The 24,239-nt window shown below is 37.6% G+C and overlaps 1 protein-coding gene and 1 non-coding gene across 4 annotated transcripts in view; both read right to left on the bottom strand.

The window, feature by feature from the left end:
- The window catches only part of SLC36A4 (solute carrier family 36 member 4), a 154,785-nt gene that overhangs the window by 75,775 nt on the left and 54,771 nt on the right, over positions 1–24,239 (bottom strand). For all 3 annotated transcript variants that reach the window (XR_005264367.2, XM_072032782.1, XM_027467319.3), the window contains exons 7-9: positions 17,745–17,972; positions 16,483–16,581; positions 4,824–4,993 (exon numbers count right to left, since the gene is read on the bottom strand). Coding sequence is in view for 2 of the 3 variants with exons in the window: in XM_072032782.1 (XP_071888883.1) it covers positions 4,824–4,993; positions 16,483–16,581; positions 17,745–17,972 (497 nt within the window). In the remaining variant the exon portion in view is untranslated. The remainder of the gene's footprint in view (positions 1–4,823; positions 4,994–16,482; positions 16,582–17,744; positions 17,973–24,239) is intronic.
- TRNAY-GUA (transfer RNA tyrosine (anticodon GUA)) lies at positions 3,605–3,694 on the bottom strand. The gene is given in 2 exon segments: positions 3,605–3,640; positions 3,658–3,694. It is a non-coding gene; the product is annotated as a tRNA-Tyr (tRNA).

Genomic DNA, 24,239 nt, shown 5'->3' with positions numbered 1-24,239 from the left:
AATTTTCTTGTTGTCTACAACCTCCTCTTCAAACACAGTAGATACAGAACACTATTAAATTATCGTGCCATGGCAGAAAAGAGAAATAACACTGAGGAAGTTTGGCTTAGTATTGTGTCATATATTATGAGTTGGTGCAAGTGTAAGAAATGGCCCTGATACTGAGAGTCAATAATGTAGGAAAAAAAAACAGTTCTGTATCAGAGTATCATCTGTTACAGGATTTCATAGGGTTTATAGCAACACAAAGGAGTACCAAGTTCTACTGCTCCAAGCTGTGTCAAACTTATGCCAGTAGCGGATTGACAGTATATGTTACTATGGAAAAGAAAATTAGTTTGATCAAATTAAATGGTTTTTTTTGTTTGTTTGTTTGTTTGTTTTTAATAAAAACCTCCCCAGGTACCTTGTGACCTAGAGATTTCTATGCTTGTATTCTAACCTGTCTGCAAACCCAATAACTAATCTTGCAAGCCTTAATAAAATTAACTTTACTGGGACTGGCAACCAACACCTTATACGTATACAGTGAGCCCTATGCAAGGTAACTGCATCTCTTTGATGTAATTAGAGCTTGTTCTAAGCTATAATATGAGGTTCAGTATCAGAAGTAGAAAACTGCAAAGTTTTTCCTCCCAGATCTGCATTGCAGTTGTTACTAATCAACTTTTTTATTAATGAAACTCATAATAAAGAGTATGTATCACACATCTCTGGGTAGTAACCATACACAGCTGTCAGCACACCTATGAACAGATAGGCTTCAAATTCAGAATGACCTTCAAAAATCAGAGAAAAAGTCTGAAGAAAAAAAAAAAGATTGATGCCACAAGGAGATGTGTAAGTCTTTATACTTAAATTGAAATGAAACCTTCAGAAAAGGTGGGTGGATAACAAACAACGCTGCTGTTATATTCACCTTATTCACAATATCTCATGTTTGTAAGGAATAATACCCAAAATACATGTGAAATGTTCAGCACTTAGAAAGTCCTGGTTTGATAAAACCTCACTTAAAAATATGTAGAGTATTTGAGAACAATAATGAGACTAAACAGAGGTTTAGAGAACATGACCTATTGGGAAAGTTTGTAGATGAGGAGTGTTTAGTCTAGAAAAGGTGACACTGAGGGAAGTTGTAACAAAGATCTTCAGATACTTAAAAGATTGCTTTACAAGGTTGGCACGCTGTCCTCCATGTCCAAACAAAAGAAATAATAGCAGGATTAAATAGCAGCAAGGGAGGCTTAGTTCAGTATTGGAAATGGCCCTCAAAGAGAAGAGAACAGTGAAATGCTGTCACAGATGACTACCTGCAGGGTTACAGTCTCCATCATTCAGCATTTTAACGTATGTGCTAAACACAGGAATGCTTTGGGTACACTGGCATGGTTTTGAGCAAGGAATGTAGCTGATGAGCTTTAATAGCTCTGACAGACCCGATCTCTGTGCTTCTCCCCTCACACCTACAGGAGAGGTCAAGTTTTCTTTTCGTTTTTGACAATACCAAAAGACTTCTAACAAAAAAAAAAAGAAAAAAAAAAGAAAAAAAAAGGTTCTTTTTAAATTAGCTGAACAAAAATAGAGAAGCAATTAAAAGAGGTAAAATATTAATTAAAAAAAAAAATAAAGGAAAGAAGAAAAATACACATTATTTTGACTAACAGGTCCTGCACTATTTGTACCAAAAATTTGACCATCACTGTACACAGCTCCATAAAGTCCCAAAGGTATATTTAAAATGGATTGAAAAAAAATACTGCACCATTAAGTTCCCATATAAAGCAATATAGATAATTTAGGAGCCACTGCTTTTGTAATTCACTTCTTTTTGGTTGCTCAGCAGCTCTAAGTAATTTAGAGGACAAAACAGAGGCACTTTTCTATCAGCTCTGTCTCACTGTCCAGATTCCATAAACTTGGATGAATATTGGCCAGTTAACAACAACAAAACCTTACCAGCTACCCCCAACTAGCCTTTAATCCTCAGGCTTCACATCACCCCAAAACTTTACAATAATAATAATGACAGAAATTCAAATACAGGATTCAAAGCTTTAAAACACTGTAGTTCAAAGCAAGTGATTCCATGACACTAATTTTTTAGCTCTACAAAGATTCAAATTAAGGCTCAGATTAAGAAATCTTTGTTTACATTATTAAATTGACCTCACTGATAATTTGCTATTATATTCCAATCAGGAAAAGATAGCTCCTTTAAAATTTTTAAATCATTTATATGTGCTAGAAGAAGTTAAAAAAAGGTCCTCCCCTCCTAAGTCTACATTTTAGATTTTGTTGAAACTCTTAATGTGAAAATTGGAAACTAGGTCCTCTGCATAATTATAAGGATATGCAAAACTATTACAAATATGTTACAAACCAGATAAATAACTGGATGCAAGAAAGAAAAAATATTTGATGTAGTAAAATAGAATGCTTTGATAAAGTTAGTTGTTAAAGATGAGGAGAAAAAAAAAAAGAGTTGAAAACTACTCTCTTTTCATAAAGCCAATTTTCAACATATTCTAATTAAGATATTATGCTAACCAACAGTTTGTTCAGCAAAAAACTTTCTAAATTAGAACTGGAGCAAATCTCTTATCCCAAGGCTCTGACTTTATTATTTTTGCAGGAGGAGCAGTCCTCTATTTAAATGAAACTTAAGGACTTAACTGGTCTAGGGCCTGTATATGCCTTCTGATCAATTCTTTTATGGGGGGGGGGGGGGGGAAAAAAGCACAGCAGCAGAATTTTATTTTTCTTTTTCAGGACAGACTTACTTATAAAACAGAGATTGTCCATCTGGAATTAAACACAGAAGCCAAATTTCATTGCTCAGCTACATCCCAGGCTCTCTTGCACAATCACTTTCTTCTGAAAACTTGTCTGCTCCTTGCATTTCTTTAATCCAATCCTGCCATTTACTGGCTTTTTATGTGAGGAACAAACAACAAAATACTGACACACAGTTGACTGGAAATTTGCTTTGATAGCACAGCTAATTGCACACATTTGCTCAGCAATACTGTTTCAAGTAGACCCTCAGTACCGCAAAGCTGTAGATGGCATCGTGCAGCATAACCCACGGGTGTATCACTGAGCTGCTGCTCCTAATTCTGGGTGGGGCTCTGGGGTCCCATCCAGGGCGAGAGGAAAACAGACTATTTGTTATCTCTACATATGTGCACTGAGCAACTGCTCTGAGGTTATTAACTTATAATGCCAATTCCCCACCTTATAGAGCACCAGTTTCCATCTCTTTTATTATCCCTTTCTTTGCATTAGGTCTATAAAGGCATCGGGATAAATGCCATCCTATCATCACATCTGCACTGTAGCCAACAGCTCTTTGAAAATTCATATTTGAATTTACACAGCAGCTAATAAACCTCACCCTGTTTTGCATGAGCTCAACAAAATGCAGCTGAGAAAGATGGTGAGCAACTTTATTCTGCATTCCTCTTCTCTTTTAGCAGCATCAAATCATTAGGGTTGGAAATGACCTCCAAGATCATCAGGTCCAACCATCCCCCTACCACCAATGTCACCCACTAAACCGTGTCCCTAAGCACCAGGTCCAAACCTTTAAAATTATGATGTCTCCTTCGAGCCGGAATCGAACCAGCGACCTAAGGATTCCCACAGGCGGTGCCTCTACAGTCCTCCGCTCTACCAGCTGAGCTATCGAAGGGACCTGCCTGCTGCCTCGGGCTGTGACACAGGAACCCACAGCTACCATTTAAAACAAACTTTTTATTAATTTCATCAATAATGAGCAATACCATGTAACATCATAAATGGAAGTATTTTCCCTTTCAGATGCATCACATAGACATAAAGGGATGCAGCAAGTGTTGGAAGACTTCTGTGTGGTTTTTTTAATGTGTATGTATGTTGAATGAAAGGTCACAATTAAAAATGTATCATAAGCAATACGCCTCAAAAAAACAGAACTCAAGCAAAACAAAGCAAAAACCCAAACAAACAAAAACAAAACAAAGTATTAATGGGAATCCTAGCAAACTGAAAAAAAAAAAAAAAAAAACCTTTCAAGACACATTTTCTTATCATTTCACGTATTTATTACTGGAATCAGGCAATTGAACAAAACTTTTGAAAAATACTAAAATAGCACAGTGACTTTAATACCTACCATACGCATGCATCTGTAGATGGATACAGAACAAAAAATGCTAAGCAGATGGAAGTCTTTAGCACTTCAGCATGTGACACGTGGAGCTCCCATAGCATTTTTAAAAAAGGTAAATAAAAATTATAACCCCAAGACACTGACAAGTATAAGCTTCATTTTCCTTATAGGAAGCTGTTTTAATACTTTATACACAAATTCGTATCTAAACTATGAACCTGGTCAGCTTTGATGTCTTCTATTCCAGTTGTTTGCCTTCTAAACTCAGTCATTCCTCTAAAAAAAGGCCACTATATCACCAGGATATCCACTTTAAAACTAGCTGGTTTCAGAAATATAATATACTGTATATGCAAACTGTATGTATCATCCTTCTGTACCCTGGGAAGTAGCTCCTGCTGGAGATGGAATCCTCTGCTACAACGATCGTTGACCTGATCATTCTCAATTCCTTCTAATGTGCAAGCAATTGCTGACTAGGGTCACTGCTAAGCCTTGGAAGGCACAGAGATAGTACACACAGTGTAATTTTAAAACTCTAAGCACCTATCAGTGCTAAGCAGGGCAGCAGAGATGCACTGAATAAACCCTTCACCACATGCAATTTTTTTTTTATTATTTTTCATTTTGCCTTCTAGATTAAGGATTTGAAAGTCACATTCTCGCTTACCACTTATCTTGTGGCAGGTTTAAAGTGATGCTGCCTTTGATTTCATCCCCAAAGCGCAGATACCCCAGAGTGGCTAGTGAGATATACAAGGTCATAACTATCCCCATGCCGATGTTCAGTGCCTGTGGGAACCGCGTGGTGTCCTTCATTCTGTTCTCCAATGGCAGTACCTGGAAACAGAGGGAGAGCAGTCACATTTTATGTCCTCATGGTACAGAACAAGAATATTTTTCTTCTTCCTTTCAAAGTTAATTTCTGAATTTTAAGGGGTTGTTATTAATAAATAAGATTACTCTACAATAATGTTTTACAGCCTGGAAGATCACCGTGTTTTATAAGCCATATAGAAATGCTCAGTCAATTACTGAAGAGCACCAACCAAGAAATGGTGGGAAAACAGCATCGTTTTGAAGATATGAAGCCGTATTTATGGGTTAGGAAAACTAACAAGAGAAACTTATGGTGCCTGGATGAAAACACATACACAATATGAGTACCATTAAGTTTTTGTAATGGATTATGCTCAGGATCCCAGAGTAATTCCCCAGTTTTTATTAGGAAGGTCTGCCTGTCAGTCTCCATCACAAACCTATCATGCAGGTGGTTAACACACAAGCTGATGCTGAGCAGTTAGCTCTCCCTGGAGGAGAAGCTTGAGTGCATGAGCTCCTAGAATATGGGACTGTGCTCTTAGTGCTCTTATTCATTTTGCTGACACAGGTGTGCCCAGGCATACTAAGCAGTGTTTTTCCTAAATGTAGAGTGGGTGCTTTGAGCCTGAACTGTAGCCAAGCGAGCTTGATGGTCTTGCCATCAAGCAAGACCATCAAGCCATCTTCTTCAAAGCGAAGAAATAGGCACTGCAACCATTACTGTGTACCTCTTGTTGGAGAAATTCCTTTTATGCATATTATAAAGGGCATAGAAAAATGTGTGTAGTAAGCTCCAACATAACCTTGTAGTCACCAATACAGAATTTCAAGGCAGGGCAGGAAATCCAAGCAGCAAGGTCACAATAAGAAGCAAATAGTGCTGCTGCTCTCACCTTGAGTTTCATCCATGTAACGGAGGCTTTAATGCCTTAATGAAGATGCAGACCGAAGGTATGCAGGCCTTCCTAGACAAGCACACTTTCCCCACGTCATTCAGAACCATACACTCATCTCAACCAGTTAATATGGGATACAGTCCCAGAATACAACACCTAATCCTCTACATCTGCCTGTGAGTAAAACATCTAAGCTTCTGTAATAAAGCTTGGTAATGAAGATCTAGTTGGTATAGGCAGTGAAATTAAAGACTGCCGTTCAGCTTATCTTTAAGTAGACATATAGCTTATATCCTGTGAACAGTATGGCACTGTAATGAAACTAGCTTTTCACCTCTGGCTTCCACTGAAGTGAGATTTAATACAGACAAAACAGTTTCAGTGCAACATGGCTGCCCTATAAATACTACTCTCCATTTCACCCCAAACTGCTTTTGAAATGACTGAATCTTTACTGTTTCCAATTTAATAAATAATTTAAAAAATAGCAAGTTTCATCCACTAATTAAAAAACAAATTATATTTGAATTACCCCCATATTGCTCCAGGGCAATCCATTCCTCATGTTCACCATTGATGCTTCCTGACCGATCACTGAGTATCACCACTGCTTTTCCATCCTATATGTTCTCATCCTATATTTCCCATAAACTGGAAGTCATAAACTGAAAAAGTCATTTTATTTAGGAACAAACACATCTCTAAAAAGATGCCCATTTGGAGGCATTTCCAAATTTTCTGTTCATCCTCACTTAATTAAAACACCTTAACTGAGAATCTTCTTTATAATTCAGAGCTTCCACTGCTGAAGTTTCTCCTCCAGTAAGCAGGATGTGCTTGCACTGTAAATTACAGTGGTGTGCAGCAGGAAAAACACAAAAGGAGATGTGGCTATAAGTATTAAATTTACTGCCAGGTAGGACAGACAAGTTCTTTTGTCCTCAGTTGGGATTAGATTGTTCTAGCATATCGCCTTATTAAGAACTTTGAAGAATTTAAATTACAGGAAATTTCCCCTAAATTTGGAAATTTCGCGTTCTTGACTTGCTACAAAACATTCTGAAACAAAGAATCAACAGGCAGCATTGGGCCTGAACAAGTAGTAAAAAATCTCGTTTGGTGCATACCTGTTAATTCTCTGGTGGTTATAAATGCAATTTATAAATATTTTCTGCCTAAGTTCTGCCATGTCCTACAGCTTCCAGGAGTCCCAATAGCATAAATTGTTACAGTCAGACTTTATTCCAAGCTACATCATCCCTGAAGGGCTTTAATGGTAAATCCTTGCCCATCTTACAGATATGAGGAGACTCTTAGTAAGTTCTCAGGCCCTGAGATTTAATTTCCAGTGGCTTCAGCATTCGTTTCCTATGTTCCTGGCAGAAGGGCACTGAACTCCCATACATATGCCAGGCATGAAAAATCTGGTGGTTTCCCACCAGGACTGCTGGCAGGAAGGGCAGCAAAAGCAATCTGTAGGAGACCACTAATGGGGGGAAAAAAAAATCCTGTGGCTTCACTGTCAGAGGGAGCTCAAATCAAAGACCTTTTACTGGCACCACTGGAGTGTTCATTATGATGCCTTCCTTTAGACCAAAAAAAAAAAAAAAGCCATGCTGATTTTTTGGCAGACTACTCATAAGAAAAATATAGGAGAGAAAGAAACTTCTGAAGGAGCTGGGCTTGTTCAGCCTGGAGAAGAGAAGGCTCAGGGGCGACCTTATCGCTCTCTACAGATACCTAAAAGGAGGCTGTAGCGAGGTGGGGGTTGGCCTGTTCTCCCATGTGCCTGGTGACAGGACGAGGGGGAATGGGCTTAAGTTGCGCCAGGGGAGTTTTAGGTTGGATCTTAGGAAGAACTTCTTCACCAAAAGGTTTGTTAGACACTGGAACAGGCTGCCCAGGGAAGTGGTGGAGTCACCATCCCTGAAGTCTTTAAAAGACGTTTAGATGTAGAGCTTAGGGATATGGTTTAGTGGGGACTGTTAGTGTTAGGTCAGAGGTTGGACTCGATGATCTTGAGGTCTCTTCCAGCCTAGAAATTCTGTGATTCTGTATGTATGCATGTATGTATGTATGTATGTATGGCAATCACTGGCTATGCCCATTATGAAGAACATTAAAAGAAAAAAGACGTTTATACGACTGAGCAGTCCAAGACAACAGATTTTAATAACTATCATCAGTAATAACATTTCACACATATATAGTACTTGACATTAAATTGTAGAATATCTTCCATTCCCTGTCCAGAGAAAAGAGCGTGAGGAAGGTGCATGAAGTGATTCCAAAGCAGGCAGAAGCTGAAGGAGGTGTGACATGAGCTAGGGCTTGTTCTTTCTACGCCACTGTTGGGCAGCTGCTGGAGAGATTTTTCATTCCAAATTTCCTTTCAGTACCCGTATAGCCCCAGTTGCAATGACTTCATGTAGCCTAACCTTTTAACTAACAGCAGTAGAGGTATGGCTCTGTTTGTAAATGCTTTCCAGGTTTTTTTTTGCTTTCTTTTTGGACCACCAAAGCTGAACACTTTTCTTGTCCTTTTTTTCTGGAGCCAGAAATTAATCTAATTCTTGAATTATTTTAAAATATTTTCTTAATGAGCTAAAAGCCTAATTAGATGATTGAATGTCTTTGAAAGAACACAAACACACCTCCAAAATTCTGTCCAAGACTGGCATTGGAACATATTCTCTCAAGAGAGATGTTGCATTAATCCAGTATCTCACACCAAGATTTCAATGCTGCTCTTTGCTCATTCAAACAACCACCTCTGCTCTATCAGGCAGCATCATTAGCCTAGTGCAATGCCTTCCATTCTTCAGACCTATAAAAAATCACCAAATATATAACCACTGCACAACCTAGTGATGTGAAATATTACGTTGAGGGATCACTGCGGTGAATAATGTTCTCTCCCAAGCAAGGTCACCAGAGGCACAACACAGAACCGTGAGGTCCAGAAGAAGAGTTAAGTTTCAGAGTTTGGGGGATTTATTTTGAGCGGATTTTTCTCTGCTTATGATTTCCACGCTCTGTCTGCTTCCTTCACGCTCTTTCTCCCCCAGTCCACACTAGTTCTCTGTCATAGCCCTGAACACCTATGAAATTAGTTTTTAAACCAAAACCTGATCATTTTCAAAAATTCTTTTTTTTCCATCATTTTTCTCTCTCCTCAGCTGATAAATTTTCCATCTTTTTCTGTCACCTGTTTCAGTGAGATATTCCTATCATTTCTGAGACATGGGCACATGCTGCTACTATCACCTTCCTTAGACCTTAATACTTGATTCCTTCAGTTACCATCAACCTTTGGTTTCTGAATTTAACAGAAAGTAAGTTTAGAAGAAATCCATCTCCCCTTAATCCACTCAAAACTACCCGTAATTCACTGGCAAAGCAGCATAGTCTAATCTTTGAAATAACCTGGCTTCTCTGCCATCACAAATCATTTAAAGTACCACCCCTTTCATTTCAAGCTGCTTGCAGTACCTGGGACCACCCCCCAGTAACAACGCTGTCTCCTCATTACTTGCCTTGAATACCCTGGTTACAATTATACTGCTTTTTAGACGTAAACTCCAGGGGACTGTTAAATTCTAATTAGAAATATCTACTATACATTTTTTATTGCCAGACCCAAAATTACAAGCACAAGATAATTCAGCCTGCAGATAAGCAGATTGATTGAATTGTCACTGCAGCTGAAAACTAATCTTTTAATGGATAACTCAGTAACAGATGTGCTCAATGTTTAAATATATATGCTCATCTTCCCTTCATTCACAAATTGCCATTAAAATGACAAGAATGAAGCAGTCCTCCTCCTTTATATTTTTTGAATAAGTATTTCAGGTAAAAAGGGATAAGGAGCATGGAAAACAGCTGTGCAGGCTCCAGGACTGAGACAGTTAAAAACTGACAGGACCCCAGCACAGAAGCCCTAGCAATATAAACGTTTTTGTGAATCACACCTGACATTTTAACATGATAATCATCAAAAGGAGTAATGATCCTATTCTGAAAAATCAATCCACCTGAAATAGGAGAAGGAAGAGAAGACACTGACCCTTTTTTTTTTTTTTTCTCAGAAGAACAGAGAGCATCATACACCTCCACTTGAAATGATGGCACAGCACCTTGACATCTAAACTACTTAGCTGTTTTTTTCTGTGAAGCACTGAAACAGCTCAAATACAAGTTTAGGAATACACAACACTCAACTTTCTAGTATAATTTTCAAATGCCTTTGGCATTATGACACTTTTCCACATCCCCTATTTCCCTTAAAATTTTCTTCTACTGCTCCTGACAAATCTCCTCTCCCAGTACGTAACTTTTAAGGCATAAAGCTTATAAGAGAGCCAATGCCGAAGCATGACAAAGTGTTCAACAGTGGATGATTAGGGCTCTATTCTTCAGTGAACATTCAAGAAGATCACTGAATTTAGAAATACTTTGACAAAACCGCATGTTATGAGCCATATAGTAAAATCACATACTTTTTTTTTTTAACTGTTGTTTTTAACTTCATTTTTATTTATTGTTATATGTACAGAGCAGATCTCCACCCTGCAGCCCATGGAGGAGCCCCCGGTGGAGCAGGTGGATGTGGCCTGGAGGAGGCTGCGGCCCATGGAGAGCCCCCGAAGGAGCAGGCCCCGGGCCGGAGCTGCAGCCCGTGGAGAGGAGCCCACGCAGGAGCAGGAGGCATACGTACCTCTCACTGACATTTAAAGACCAGAATTACCGTGTAAATTTACAAGTAGGTCATTTTCACAGTCAACAAATCCAGTTGCCTACATTTGGGTGCCCAAATGTAAAAACATCCTCTGATGATACAGCCTTTGCATCTCAAATGTCTCAAAAGAACAGCAATTAAATTTATGCACCCCAATCTAGAGATGCCCCAAGTAGATTTAGATGATGTCATGTTACCCATTAAATGTCTGTTTCTGTCAAAAGCATCCTGGTCTTAATGACCACAGAACAGTATCATTAGATTTCATTAACTTTTTAAAAGAATAATAATCTGGAAAAAGAATTTTTGACAATGAGATGCTTTTATCTCAAAGCCACAGGCCTAACAAGCTCCTCTGCATCACATTCAAAGTCCAAATAGTGACATTTTTAAAATGATAATCCACTTAGTTTTCTCACTTCAAATCTCCTGGAATTGGTTAGATGCTGCCTAATGGGATTCTAGAGCCTGTCTTTTGGTATACAAACACAACCCTACCTCCTACTGCAAAGCTCTGATATCCAAGTTTAAAAGTGGTTTTAATAGATGTCTTCAAGAAAAAGGCTAAAATATCAGAAGCCTTACATTACAAACCTGAAATTAATGTTAAGTAATTGTTAAGTTATGTTAATGTTAAGTTAATGTTAAGTAACATTTTCTCTCTGCTAGCCTAATCAGTCTGCAGCACTCAACAGGAAAAATGAATGTACTGAATCCTATGATTTTACTTAACTGAGCAAGTTTATATGCAATACAGAAGACAAATTATACACCTTCTTAAAACTTGATGTATCTAATTTATCCTCCTTCCCCCAAAGCTTGTATTAAAATATCACTTCCACTTTTGGATCTGATTTTTATACCTCGAATAAGAAAGTCAAATAGAATTTCATAGCAAAATAATTATTAATTATAACTGTGATTGAATAGATAAAACATTATGCAAAGTAATCACCTATACACAGTAATGCTACAGACATATCCAAGCCTGAAGCCTCCAGTTTTATACTCTTCTGAAAAGTTTGTCCAAAAGTTTTAACTGCATGATAGGCCCACTCAGTAGCACAGTCTGAAGCTACTTTTTAATTCAGTCACAAAAATCTCACATTCTTTATAAAAACCGACCTATTCACCAGTGGAATATGAAAGAGGCTCTCAAACACGATTCTTTAAAAACAGCTTTACACATTCTTTGAACACATACACTGTATGCATCACCTGCAGGCCCATTATTTAGTATGTATGGTTAGTACTCTCTTCTCTTCTGTGGTCTGCGCACCAACCCTGTGACTTGTTGGGTAGCTTCATCCAGCACAGGGAACCACAGCCTGAGAGAAGCTAAAGCACAGATGGAAGGCAGCAGCAGCATGCTCTCCCATCCCCAGCAGGACACTGTCCGCAAAGAGGTTCACTGAGAGTTAGAACCATAGAATATCCCAAGCTGGAAGGGACCCACAAGGATCACTGCGTCCAACTCCTTGGTCCCCAGTTGATGTGACCCCAATTTCAGTCAAATCGGTGTTAGAATCTTTCCCCTACAGTCTATTACTTGTTTCAAAGAAACCACACAAACAGAACTTCCCACACTGTGTATTGTCATTATGAATTTACAACTATTCTCTTTTTACATTAGCCACTTCCCTGCTACTAACAGCAGAATAAGTTAAGTGTCTTTAAAAATAAATCCTCCTGACTTTATTGGCTATAGCCTTATAGATTATTTATTCCTCTATTCTAAAGTTTATCATTATGTATTCCTAGAAGGAAGACCATTCTACAGAGAACAGTGGTAGAGAAACCACACTGAGGGCATGTTTCCTCTCCTGTCAGGTTCTACTTCAGATGACTGAACTTGCCAAAAAAAATTAAAAATAAATTTATTTTGCTTCCATATTAAGAACATTAATAATCTGGCTGCTCTCCGATGAATACAGTGAAAATTAGCGTTATGCATATTTCAAGCCAAGGAAAAGAAAAAAAACAGTTATGGCCTCAGAACTGTTTAAGGCTAATTTATTCCATAACAGGAATCAACCATAATAAACTTATCTGATGAAACTAAGACATTAAGGCTTCTGTTTATAATGCAATGTTCAGGTAATTTCACAGAAGTAAATATTACTTGCAAGACATTCCAGAATAAAATCTAGTATGTCTCTAAAATAAAAACCAATATTAAGGCATCTTGATTGCCTGCAATCAGAAGAGACAATTTAATAAATGTTTTGGTCTGTTTTTTGCTTTTTTCTTAACAGAAAAAATCAACGATATGAATATTAGAAGGCCAGTAATTAAGACACAGAGTAACAGGTTATCACACATCAACTATACTACAGCAACTGACTATGTGAATATTCTTAATCCACTGCAAGCTGGAGCAAAATTCATTAGCTTAGATCTCAGTGAAAGAATTTTAAACTAACATTTTTCACTTCACATATGCAAGAGGTCACAAACATGCATACAAATCACAGTTCATCTCTGACGGTGACTTATTGAGTTGTAATAACAAATTACTAATTAAATCAATGACCAAGAATTGTATGAAATATTAACTATGTTAAGTGGAAATGGTCAATTTGCTTTCCTCATCTTTTATATTTTATGCTTAAACAACTTGTCTAGCACTAAATGAAGTGCTAGCTGTTCACATACATAAAATCTTTTTTTTTTTTTTTCAAATCTTCACTATGGTGCATGCAACTACAGTATAGGAATGTACAGTACACATTATGCACATTCAAAATATCCCTGAGAAACGCAGACATATTAATAACATTCTGCATATGAGAAATAAATACCTTATCCTCTAGATTTTCAGATTTACATCCAAACACCCACAGAATGGTTGAGGTTGGATTGGACCTCCAGAGGTAATCTGGATCCACCCCTTGCTCAGGCAGGGACAGAGAAGGTTACCCATCAGCACATCCAGGTGGTTTTTGAAGTCCTCCAAGGAGAAGACTCCACAACATGTGCCAGTGCTCTGTCACCCACACAGTAAAGTGTTTAGACAGAACCTCTTGTGTTCCAGTTTGTGCCAACTGCCTCTTGTCCTGTCACTGGGCACCACTGAAAAAAATCCCAGCTCTGTCTTCATTGCAGCCTCACTTCAGGTATTTACAGACATTGATGAGATCCCCCCGAGCCTTTTCTTCTCCGGGCTGAACAGTTCCAGCTCTCTCAGCCTTTCCTCAGAGGAGGGTGCTCCAGTCTCACAGTCATCTCGGTAGCCTTCCATTGGACTCTTTCCAGTATGTTCAGGTCTCTCTTGTATTGGGTGGCTCAGAACCAGACACAGGACTCCAGGTGCAGCTTCATTGATGCTGAGCAGAGGGGAACCTCTCTTGACCTGCTGGGGATACTTAGCCTAAAACATCCAGGTTCTTAAACAAAAGCAGTCTTCTTATCAGCAAGGGCACATTGCTGACTCGTTTTCACTTGGTATCCACCAGGACCTCTAGGTTCTTTTCTGCAGAGCTGCTCTCCAGCATGCCCTGGTGCCTGGGTTGTTCCTCCCCAGGTGCCAGACTTTGGACTTCTCATTGCTGAACTTCAAGAAATTCTCAGCTCACCTCTCCAGCCTCTCAAGGTCCCTCTGGAAGGCAGCATGGCCCTTTGGTGAACCAGCAGGCCATGCTGCCATCCAGAGGGACCTTGACATTAATTCTAATTTGTAAACACATGCATGTTTTTTCAGTGGTCTTGTGTGTGATGTACACACACAGAATATCAAACCATAATGAACATAAACATTAGTTTCTAAATATCAGTAGCAAAGTGAAAGAACTAAAATGCACTGTTTGCCTTGAAAAATAAATTATCATCATTTAATTGAGATAGGTCATGCAGAAATATACTCAAAAACTATGCAAAGCTAATATCTAATAATATTGAGCAATATTTTCATGTTTTAGAAGCACAGTAAGAATGAATCCTGCTCTTGAATAAACAAAGAAAAGAGGTCTTCAGTTCTTAAGAATGTCATTGGTAACAACCAGGGATTCAATCAAGTGCAATGCTCCAGGCGTTCCTTAAAATTCCTTAAAGGTTTACATTAGTAATCAGTGTTATTACTATTGATGTCAATTTAAGGAGCTGACAAACGTGGGATCTAACTTGCAAAAAAATAATTACCATAAATCAATTCGCTATCTGTAATTCAGTAAGCTACAGCTACCAAATAATAAGCCTTCCACATTTTTCTGAGATTCGCAAGGACTCACACATTTCCTGGCTACAATTATATACCCACATCCCACACAAATCTTCAACAACAGATTCAATACAACCAGGATATAAATTTATCAGACCTACTGTATATGCCTTGCATTCAGCCACACACAGTATGTGCAGTCTGGGAAACAGGGTATACAGACAGACCATACAATTTAAGAGCAACAAATTTAACATAGCGCAACCTCTCAGCTTCACTGAGCATGGTTCGGGTTGTTTTGTTTTTGCCCAAGAACTACAGGCATCAAACAGCCCATGCCATTTTCCTGTGAAAGAATTTCACAGGAAAATGATGACCAAATATGCTGCCATGTATACGTATACATACATATATATATATATATACACACACACACACACTTCCAGATGACTACCAAATATACGGTAGCTTAAACACTACATGACTCAGTTCACAGTCTGAGAAACCACTGAAAACAATTTGAGAAATGGAGATTCACTGACACTAGACCCACACATCCTGTCTGTGAAAACAGTTTTGTAAAATACTAGGAGTTAGCACTTTTGCTTTTCAGCACTTCTGTCAGTGGTAATACAGCAGCTGGACCAAATACACTGCCTTGATTCAGAGCTGACAGTTCCAGAAATGAAAAGATATTTGAAATCTCAAAACATGTTATGTCAATGAAAGACAATAATTACTTTAGATGAAGTGCACACTGGTTTGGGGATCTTGCATTTTGGTAGGCAGGGGAAGGGTTGGTTTGTTTTGGTTTATTTGTTTTTGTTGTGTTTCTTTTGCTTTAGTTTTAAGCACATAACACCTGCTGAAGTATGTGGTTATATTAGTAAAAAATAAAATGTATATAGTAATTTCCCAACAGTTTAAAGACATTATGACCTACCATTCCCAGATCCTTCTTTGGCTGTTTTTAAAATTGTAATGTGAAACAAAAGTGTTAACTAACTTGCAAACTTTGCTACTATGAGATGCAATCAGAAAACCCTTAGATGGAGTAGGATATGAATATAAGAGATTAAAAAAAGATTCACTTTAAAAAAAAAAACATTTTACAAGCAATAAATAACTGACTTATTTCAGGAAACAATGAGGAAAGGAAGTTCATTATCTGAAATCTATGAATCAAAACAATATTCTGGAATTTTAAGCCTTTTTCTTATCACCATTGCTATGAAGCCATCTCTATAGAAAAGTCTGAGGCAGGAAGAACAATACTTTTTTGATAAATCATTTCTGTCCTCTGTGATCCCAAAGGAAAAGAAAGATGCTGAATACGTTTCTTTTTTTCTTCACTAATCACTTCAAACTGAGCTGCTGAATCATCATAATTACAGAATCATCATATTATTAGCTGAATAGTGAATTATGATTTTAATCTATTTTAAAACTATTTTTAATCTGTTTCGATGAACTACAGACATCCTTGTAATAGGGAAGGTGCTAAGTGTTCAAGTAGCAATCAGTATTCACTAGAATACCCTTTGACAAGGATCTTCTGTCCTCAACTTTTGCCTTAGATGAAGTAACACATTTCATGACTGGGAGATTAGTGCTTCACCAAGAAAAAAGTAAATACCAACAAACTTAAAACTGCCTACATTTCATCATCTGTCACAAACCCAGGTATTCTGAAGAGTCAATGATAAAGACTTACCACACCGATTCCTTCAAAAGCAAATATTGCTGTCCCAAAAAACAGGGGATATTTCTTCCAGCCAACCACACGAGGCAGTTTTTGAGGATCTGCTATATCCTAAAGAAATCAAAGCAAAACAGTGCTATATAAAGAATGTCAGCTGTTCTTTCAGTTTTAATTGCTGTCTAGGAAAGAAAAATCTGTAGGTGTTGACAACGGAGTATACACTGCTAGTTACACTTCATGGTTTTCCCCACAAGCTTATAGTCCCTCACACACAATTATAGCTTCCTTCCCACTCACTCAGACACTTGCAAATGTATTTATTCTAGGTTCTCGTTACTGACATTAGAAATTTTCATATTTAAAGTGTTACTCTGGCATACATAAGTGAGCATCAATTAAAATGAAAGGGAAAACTCAAGCGTAGCCTTCTAAAAATTAGGCTCTCCTGAGAACATCTTATTCTTCATACTTTATAAGTATTCTTCATAACCATAAGGGATAGTTAAACAACAACAACAAAGTATTTTTAACACAAGCAGAATTCCTGCTGAACAATTGCTCTTCAACTCCCACAATGTCTTTTGTGTAACACCTACCTCCTCCCATAGCCAATACCTCTAAATAATATCAGTAACATCAGTACTGACCATGTATCTAGATACTGTGCACACAACAGAGTTTGCCATTTATACTTTTCAAAAATTGTAAGAATGAAAAAATGTAAAAGTTTCTGTATGTGTGTTTTTTTTTCAGCGTTCAGTTCAATTTGTTCTGTTCTGAAATGCCTCCAACTGTTAAAAACAGCAGCAACCCAGAAAACGTAAAAACTATTCAACTTCTCAGGAGACAGAAGTATGCAAGATCTATTCTTAAATACGTAAGATAAATCTTTTTTTTTTTTTTTTCCCTGATTGTACTGGAAAAATGCTATAAACAAACGTTGTTGAAACTGTTCTTCTGTTGCAATGAAATGGCTGGTCACGGATGAAGCCTTTGAACTTCTGGGTGCAACTTCTACTCACTCAAGGATTCAGAGACTTCAAAATTTGTATGCTCTGTATCTTAAGTGCAGTAATATTGCCATTTTTTTCAAAAAATACCATAGAGATCTCTTTAAAGCATGTCTCAAGTATTAAGACATCTCCTTACCTCACATTACAAGATAATTCTGACTTTCAGCAATTGTCAATCAGTATGTTTCAGAGACCCCAAAACTACCCCAAGCAACCACTAAGATGTCAGATTAAAACAAATTATAAACTTGCTATACTCACTCTAACAATATACTGGTAAATGATCACAAGGCTGACAGCCATGGACAGATTGGCAAGCAGTGAAAGCACGGACAGGCTCTTAAGGTTACGAATAAAGACCAGGAGGATCATAAACGGCAGGAAACACAGCATGTACACTCGTAAATCCATACTCCTTTTCTCAGAAGAATTGCTGGCGGCACTGACATTTATAGAAGCAGACTTGATTTCCAAGAATCCTTCATGGACCTGTAGAAAAATAAATAAATACTGGTAGCACTGAGTGTCTGGATATGGTCACACTGCTGTTTCTCTAGGGTGGAATTTACCTCTTCACTTGACCTGCTGAATGTCAGGCATTTTGGTTTATCTATGGTCTCAACGCAGAGAGGAAGACAAGGCACAGGGCAAGTGTTCCTTGTGAAATGATGAAATTGGGCCCTAAAAGATATTGTCTGTAATCCACCAAGGAGGAAATCCCCATGATCAGTTTAGATTAGATGCCTGCCTTTTATAAAGCAAGCATTCAATCAAACAAATGTGGGCAAGATGCATCTAGGCCTAAACGCTGGAGTGTGAATTTTCCTAAAAGTAAGGAATGGGTTCAGATGACCAAGTACTATTCTCTGAAGGTTCAGTGCCTAATAACCTTACACCTTTGCAATCCACGTCATGTCAACATAAACACAGAAATGGTGGTAAAATAAGAACCTGTCTTTATTTTAATTCAAATGATTTTATTCTTAACGCCGCTTTTCCATTAATCAACTTTAACTCAACTTTAAAACCATAAGCTCTAAAGAGAGTTTGCATAGAGCTATCCATTAATTAAATATAAATTCATACTGGTAGATAAATAGTAGCACACAATGTATAAAAGTATTAAATATCTTGTATATAATATTATCATAATTGCCCATGGTGCAATTCAGAAGACTGAGCTTGGGACTATTCACAACTCCCACTACACCTTTTGGAAAAATGTTCATGTGGTTAAAATTGGTCGGGCACTGGTACAGGGTCCCCAGGACAGTGGTCACAGCACTGAGCCTGCTGGAGTTCACAAGTGTTTGGACAACGCCGTCAGACATGTGGTCTGTTTATTTGGGTGGCCCTTTGGAGACCCAGGAGTTGAATTTGATGATCTTTGTCAGTCCCCTTGCAACTCAGGATATTCTATGATTCTATGATAACTGCCAAAATCTGTTTTATGCAAATATATTCTGTGTTGTGCGTACACCACAACCAACACATGAAGAGTTAGTAGTTATACTGCTTGCTACAAAATGAGAACAGTTCAGACACACTTGTTATAAATCTTACACCTTTTCCCTAGGAAGGTATACTCTCTTTTCCTCTTTGATTGTATTTGTCATCTTAGTGTACGACTGTTTAATTCATTCACACTACAGAAAGCCTTTGGCTTGATGAGAAAAGATACCTAGACAGTGGAAATAAACAATGCTTCCTTACAGTATAAAGAGGTTAAATAAAAATGGGAAATCAATATATATCAAAGCAACTTAAGATGATATTCAGACCCTAATACTGACACTGATTAATTTATAGGCAATTATTTCAATGTGGTTTGCTCTCTAGAATGTCCAGTTATCTGTGCAAGTGAAAATAACAAGATCATAGATCCTCTTTTTAAAAGTCAAACACATGAAGCTGCTTCAATAAAAAGGCCAAGTACTACTATTACATACAAGTTTAAATGTAGACACAAGAGTCCTGAGCAAACCGCACAATTACCAATACCTTACAACATCTGTTTCATTTGATATATCACCATAACTTAGGGTATTAATTTTCCAGCTTGAGGAACAAGAGAAGGGGACAAGTTGGAGATACAGTAGGCAATCAAGGGATCACTTGGACTGAGACTTCCAGGAGGTAGAGGGAGTTATTAAAAAGATTCTGTGGACACAATTCTGTTCAAGTTCAGATCTACTGTGATTTCTACACCTGCCACGATGACCACATCACGCCTCTGGGTTGCATTAAGTAAAGAGTGGTCATACGCAGCCTTTAAAATTCTGTTTTATTTTCACAAAAATACTAAGAAAGGCACTGAGAATGAACATACTATGACTGCTCACAAACTCTTCACAACCAGCATCAGGTGACAGACATCTGTAAAAAGCAGTCAGCTAAAATTATCAAAATATGACTCCCCTACCCTGGGTTCTCAATTCCCACTTGCATGCTTCAAACACGAATTGTATTTCTGTAACAAACTACAACACTGTAGGCCACTTTACAACACAGCGAATATGGTACCCTTTCTTGCCACACTCTTCCCTGCCCCAGTATTCACCAGGGGAAGGAAACAGAGGCTAAATGGATCCTCTAAAATGTTATTACTCATAAGAGTCTCATCAGATCCTGTTTTGTGAAATACAGTTGAAACGCAGAAGCCAGGGCAAAAAGACTCCAGCTGGAAGGACAAAAAAAAAAAAAAAAAAAAAAAAAAGCAATTCTGAACCTGCTCCACTCAGATTTATATTTTGAGTAAACAGATTTGCAGTCACAGCTGTCTCAGTCCCAGTTACAAAAAGCACCTATTTCTGGTACATTTTTAACTCAAAAGCTCCTCTTCCACACCATTTCTCATTTGAGTCACTTTACCTTGTCATCTCTTATCTAAGAGAAACATTATATTCCTGATATATTCTCCATTACATTATCCAAAAATGGAGGTTTGGATTCACTGAACCATAGAATAATTCAGGTTAGAAGCGACCTCATGACTTACTCAACAGCTTACTCAAAGCTCCATCAATATGAGGTCAAATGAGGCTATTTCTCCTGAAAACCTCTAAGAATGGGGACTGCATAACCTCTATGGGCAACCTGTTCCTAAAGTTTTGCTTTGTCTCAGGTCTGAAACTGCTGTGTTATTTAAGAAAAATATAATTGGGGGTTGGAACTAGATGATCTTTAAGGTCGCTTCCAACCCAAGCTGTTCTATGATTTTATGGGGGGAGACAAAAAAAAATAAAAAAAAAATTTTTGAACATTTTAGTTCAACTGTTGACTGCCAAGCCATTTTTATTATGTTCATTATGCACAGGTTTCTGCATTATCAAACACTGTGTTTGGGGGTGAATTTTACATATACATGTACATATACACACCATGTAATTGATATAATGGATACAGTTTTACAGATATAAAAACACAGAAAGACAGTTTATTCCCTTTTCTGGATATGTATACACCTATAAATCAATTCTGTACCAAGAAAGCAGCATCCACATTAGACTGGTTAACAATCTAACCACCGTGTCAAGCACCACTTAAGGGTTTGAGCAAGGCCACGGGGAACTTCTACACCACACAAGTGGATTTTGTGGCATGACAGGAGAGTGATTCTGTACATTGGCTCAGAAGAGGCACATCAAACAAGATACAGTAATCTTATGGGAGAGCTAAATAACAGGCAAGAGAGACCGGTGAGTGGAAGAAAACTAAGTCTGAAAGTAAAATACAAAAATTAACCCCCCAAAATTACAATTCTGCCTGTGATAGATCAATTGGCTGTGTGAGGATTGATGTTAAAGAGTACCAAAGGAAAAATCTAATGAAGATGAAATTACACTCATTTGTTCAGATGCAAGCTAACATTGCTATCACTTTTGAAGTATTTTACTAGGTTTAAAAAACCTAGTAAACAGGTTGAAAACCATTCTAACAAGTAACAATGTAAAGCAGCAGAAGTGTCTTTAAAAATAAAAAATAAAAAGCTGTTTCTCATGCTGTTTCTCTCTCCTCTAAAGAAAGCAAAGCAGTCTGAAATACTATCTGAATATCAGATAACTTAGACAAATGTTTTCACTTACTCAATCAATACATCTGTGCTTGAAAAACGCATTCTATAAACAATCATAATTCAGATCCTCCCACTAAAGATCTGAGACATGGAAATGTACATTTGCCATTTAAGAATCACGGCTTCCTCTCTTACCCATAACGGAGAATGTCTTCCTATAAAAGTAATTCTGATTTGTAGAGAACAGTCATTAAATTTTACTATCCCTGTACTCACTCTGACTACAAAAGACGAGATGTAATAAAGTCTGTGCAGGACTCCATGAGCTGCTACACAGTATTTTGTTCTTTCTGTGTGAGCTTCTAATCTAAATACACTATATGCATTTTTTTCTGAGCCTACCATGACTGTAGCTGGGAGTTCCACAAATATTTCCCCAAACCACAAGGAAAAATCACTACAGTTTTAGAAAGCAAGTAGTGACTACTACTTGCATATTGACTACAAAGACTAGTGAATTCACAGAGTGACTTCAGCAGAAGTCATTTTCGTTATTCAAGCACTAATTCACATGACGGTGTGATGTCTGAAACTGCTTCCTTTACAGGAGAGCTTCACTCAGTGCCTCATTTACATACCCCAAGCACAGCATCCACCACCTTCAGCTGTATCCATGAAGATCACACATTTGTGTAAATCTGGTTATTAGATTCCTGGTATCAGGCACCCAGAAAATTGTTTAATGGATGAACGTGTTTCATTTAAGAAATGCATCAGAAGCAATAAGGAATAGTTTCCTTAGTCTCTTTAACTAAGACCACTCGCCTACATCGCAAACTCTACTCTTTCTGTCAGTCTGCAAACTTTTTATCTAGTAGAATCAAAATAGCAGTCCTTGAGCTGATCAGCTCCTATAATTCCTTCCTTATTCAACTCAGAGCAACATACAATACAATACACAGGGACCAATCGAGCACCAAAACTGTGTGTATGTGACTATACTGTAATCCTGTAATTTATAAAGAAAAGGCCAAAAATATGTTTCATTAGTTTATTTCTGGTATTTCAATATTACTCAGTACTACAATACAACATTACTCAGTGTCTGAGTACAACTGCCTAAGTGGTGGGCTAGGGTTTTTTTCTAGAGGTGTTTCCCCCTCTCTTTTTCCAAAAAATATAAAAATAAAAATTCCATTATATCCACTATGGCTCATCCTGCTGATGGGTCATTCAAAGTGTCAAAGATCTAATAAAGTGCAACACAGCAAGAGTATGTTTTCATATTTTAGCTTTATCAGCAAACAAAGAGAAAAGGACACATTTTCAGAGAACTCAGCAAATATTCATGAACAAATAGATAGCTGCCAGGACTCCTGACTTAAGAACTTCTAGTCCTCAGGCGAGAAAAGTGAAGTAATTATGACAAGAAAGGGGACCATCTTCTGGGCAGATTTGATTGTCTGTCCCACTTGTTGCAGCCAAACTGCAGATCTTTGTTCCAGTTTCATCATTCTTCTCCAATTCTAGTCTTTTTTACCTGTAAAACCCCTTTTATACATATGTATATATATATATATATATATATATATATATATATATATACACACATATATGTATATGTATATGTGTGTATATATATACATATATAAAAATAAGACCCAATATCCAGAACTACACAAACCTGAGTTTCTTTGGTGAGCCAGGAAAGTATTCCTTTGGAAAAGCTTACTAATATTATTACCATGACTTCATGACTTTCCTTTATCTTAGTTCTCCATTCCCTCATTCCCTCTGTTCATATGCCTCATCCTTCCACTACCCAAAACAGATTTAAAGCTGTACCAACTTGTGTTCTTTGGTGCCCTCTACGGGACAGATTTCTGCAATATAAGGTTGCCCAGATGGAAACAACCTCCCTCCCAGAGCGAAGTGCACAGGGCAATGTAAATCAAATACACTTGCAAATAGGACTTCTCTTCTGAATTGCTAATGACTTCAATTCATTCACAGGGTACATGCCATGGGTCTCTGCAGCTACTGCTTTTGTAGAGGTTGTTTTCTCTATAAGTCTGCTCCCAGCTTTCAATTCTTCAAGAAAGCAGCAGTGGGTTTTCTGAATAGGTTTCACTTTTTTTGAAATTTATAAAAGCCAAGGCAAACAAGTCTTTGCTTTTTCTTAAGGTCAAAAACATATATATAATGACTAGTTGGTCATATATTTGTTCAGTTGGAAAGGTTTTGATTCAAACTTTTATTACAAAGGATGCCATAAAAATTCCTGCTTCAGAAGGCCAGCAAAAGGACATTGTATATAAAATAGGATTTTCAGGTACTGAGATAGACAGTGGGACTGTCATAACTTCCCAGTATACAAATTACAGAGTATCCAGCTTCTCTATACACAGTTTCTTCTCACTTTGACATTTTTGTAACCCGGAATATTTTTAAACATAATACAAATACTCACCTCACAGGGAGAAAAAAAAATGCCTACTACATATTGACTGTCCATGGGGACATTTCTTCCTCAATAACATAAATTAAGCTATTCAAAGACACCTTTATTCTACCTTTTGGGTAGAAGTCCACACGGATGATTAATGCTTGGTAACATGCCATACCTTATTCCTCACCTGTCTCACTAATTACACAAACACATTTTCAGACAGAGGTCCACATTCATCATCAAAACTAAACAGAACAGCAAAGATTATCTTTAGTCAGAAGGGACCCACAAG

The sequence above is a fragment of the Anas platyrhynchos genome, chromosome 1 (genome assembly GCF_047663525.1).
Source record: "Anas platyrhynchos isolate ZD024472 breed Pekin duck chromosome 1, IASCAAS_PekinDuck_T2T, whole genome shotgun sequence".
In the NCBI taxonomy this organism is placed as follows: domain Eukaryota; kingdom Metazoa; phylum Chordata; class Aves; order Anseriformes; family Anatidae; genus Anas; species Anas platyrhynchos.
Note: the sequence above shows the minus strand (reverse complement) of the source record. Positions and strands in the feature narration are given on the sequence as shown.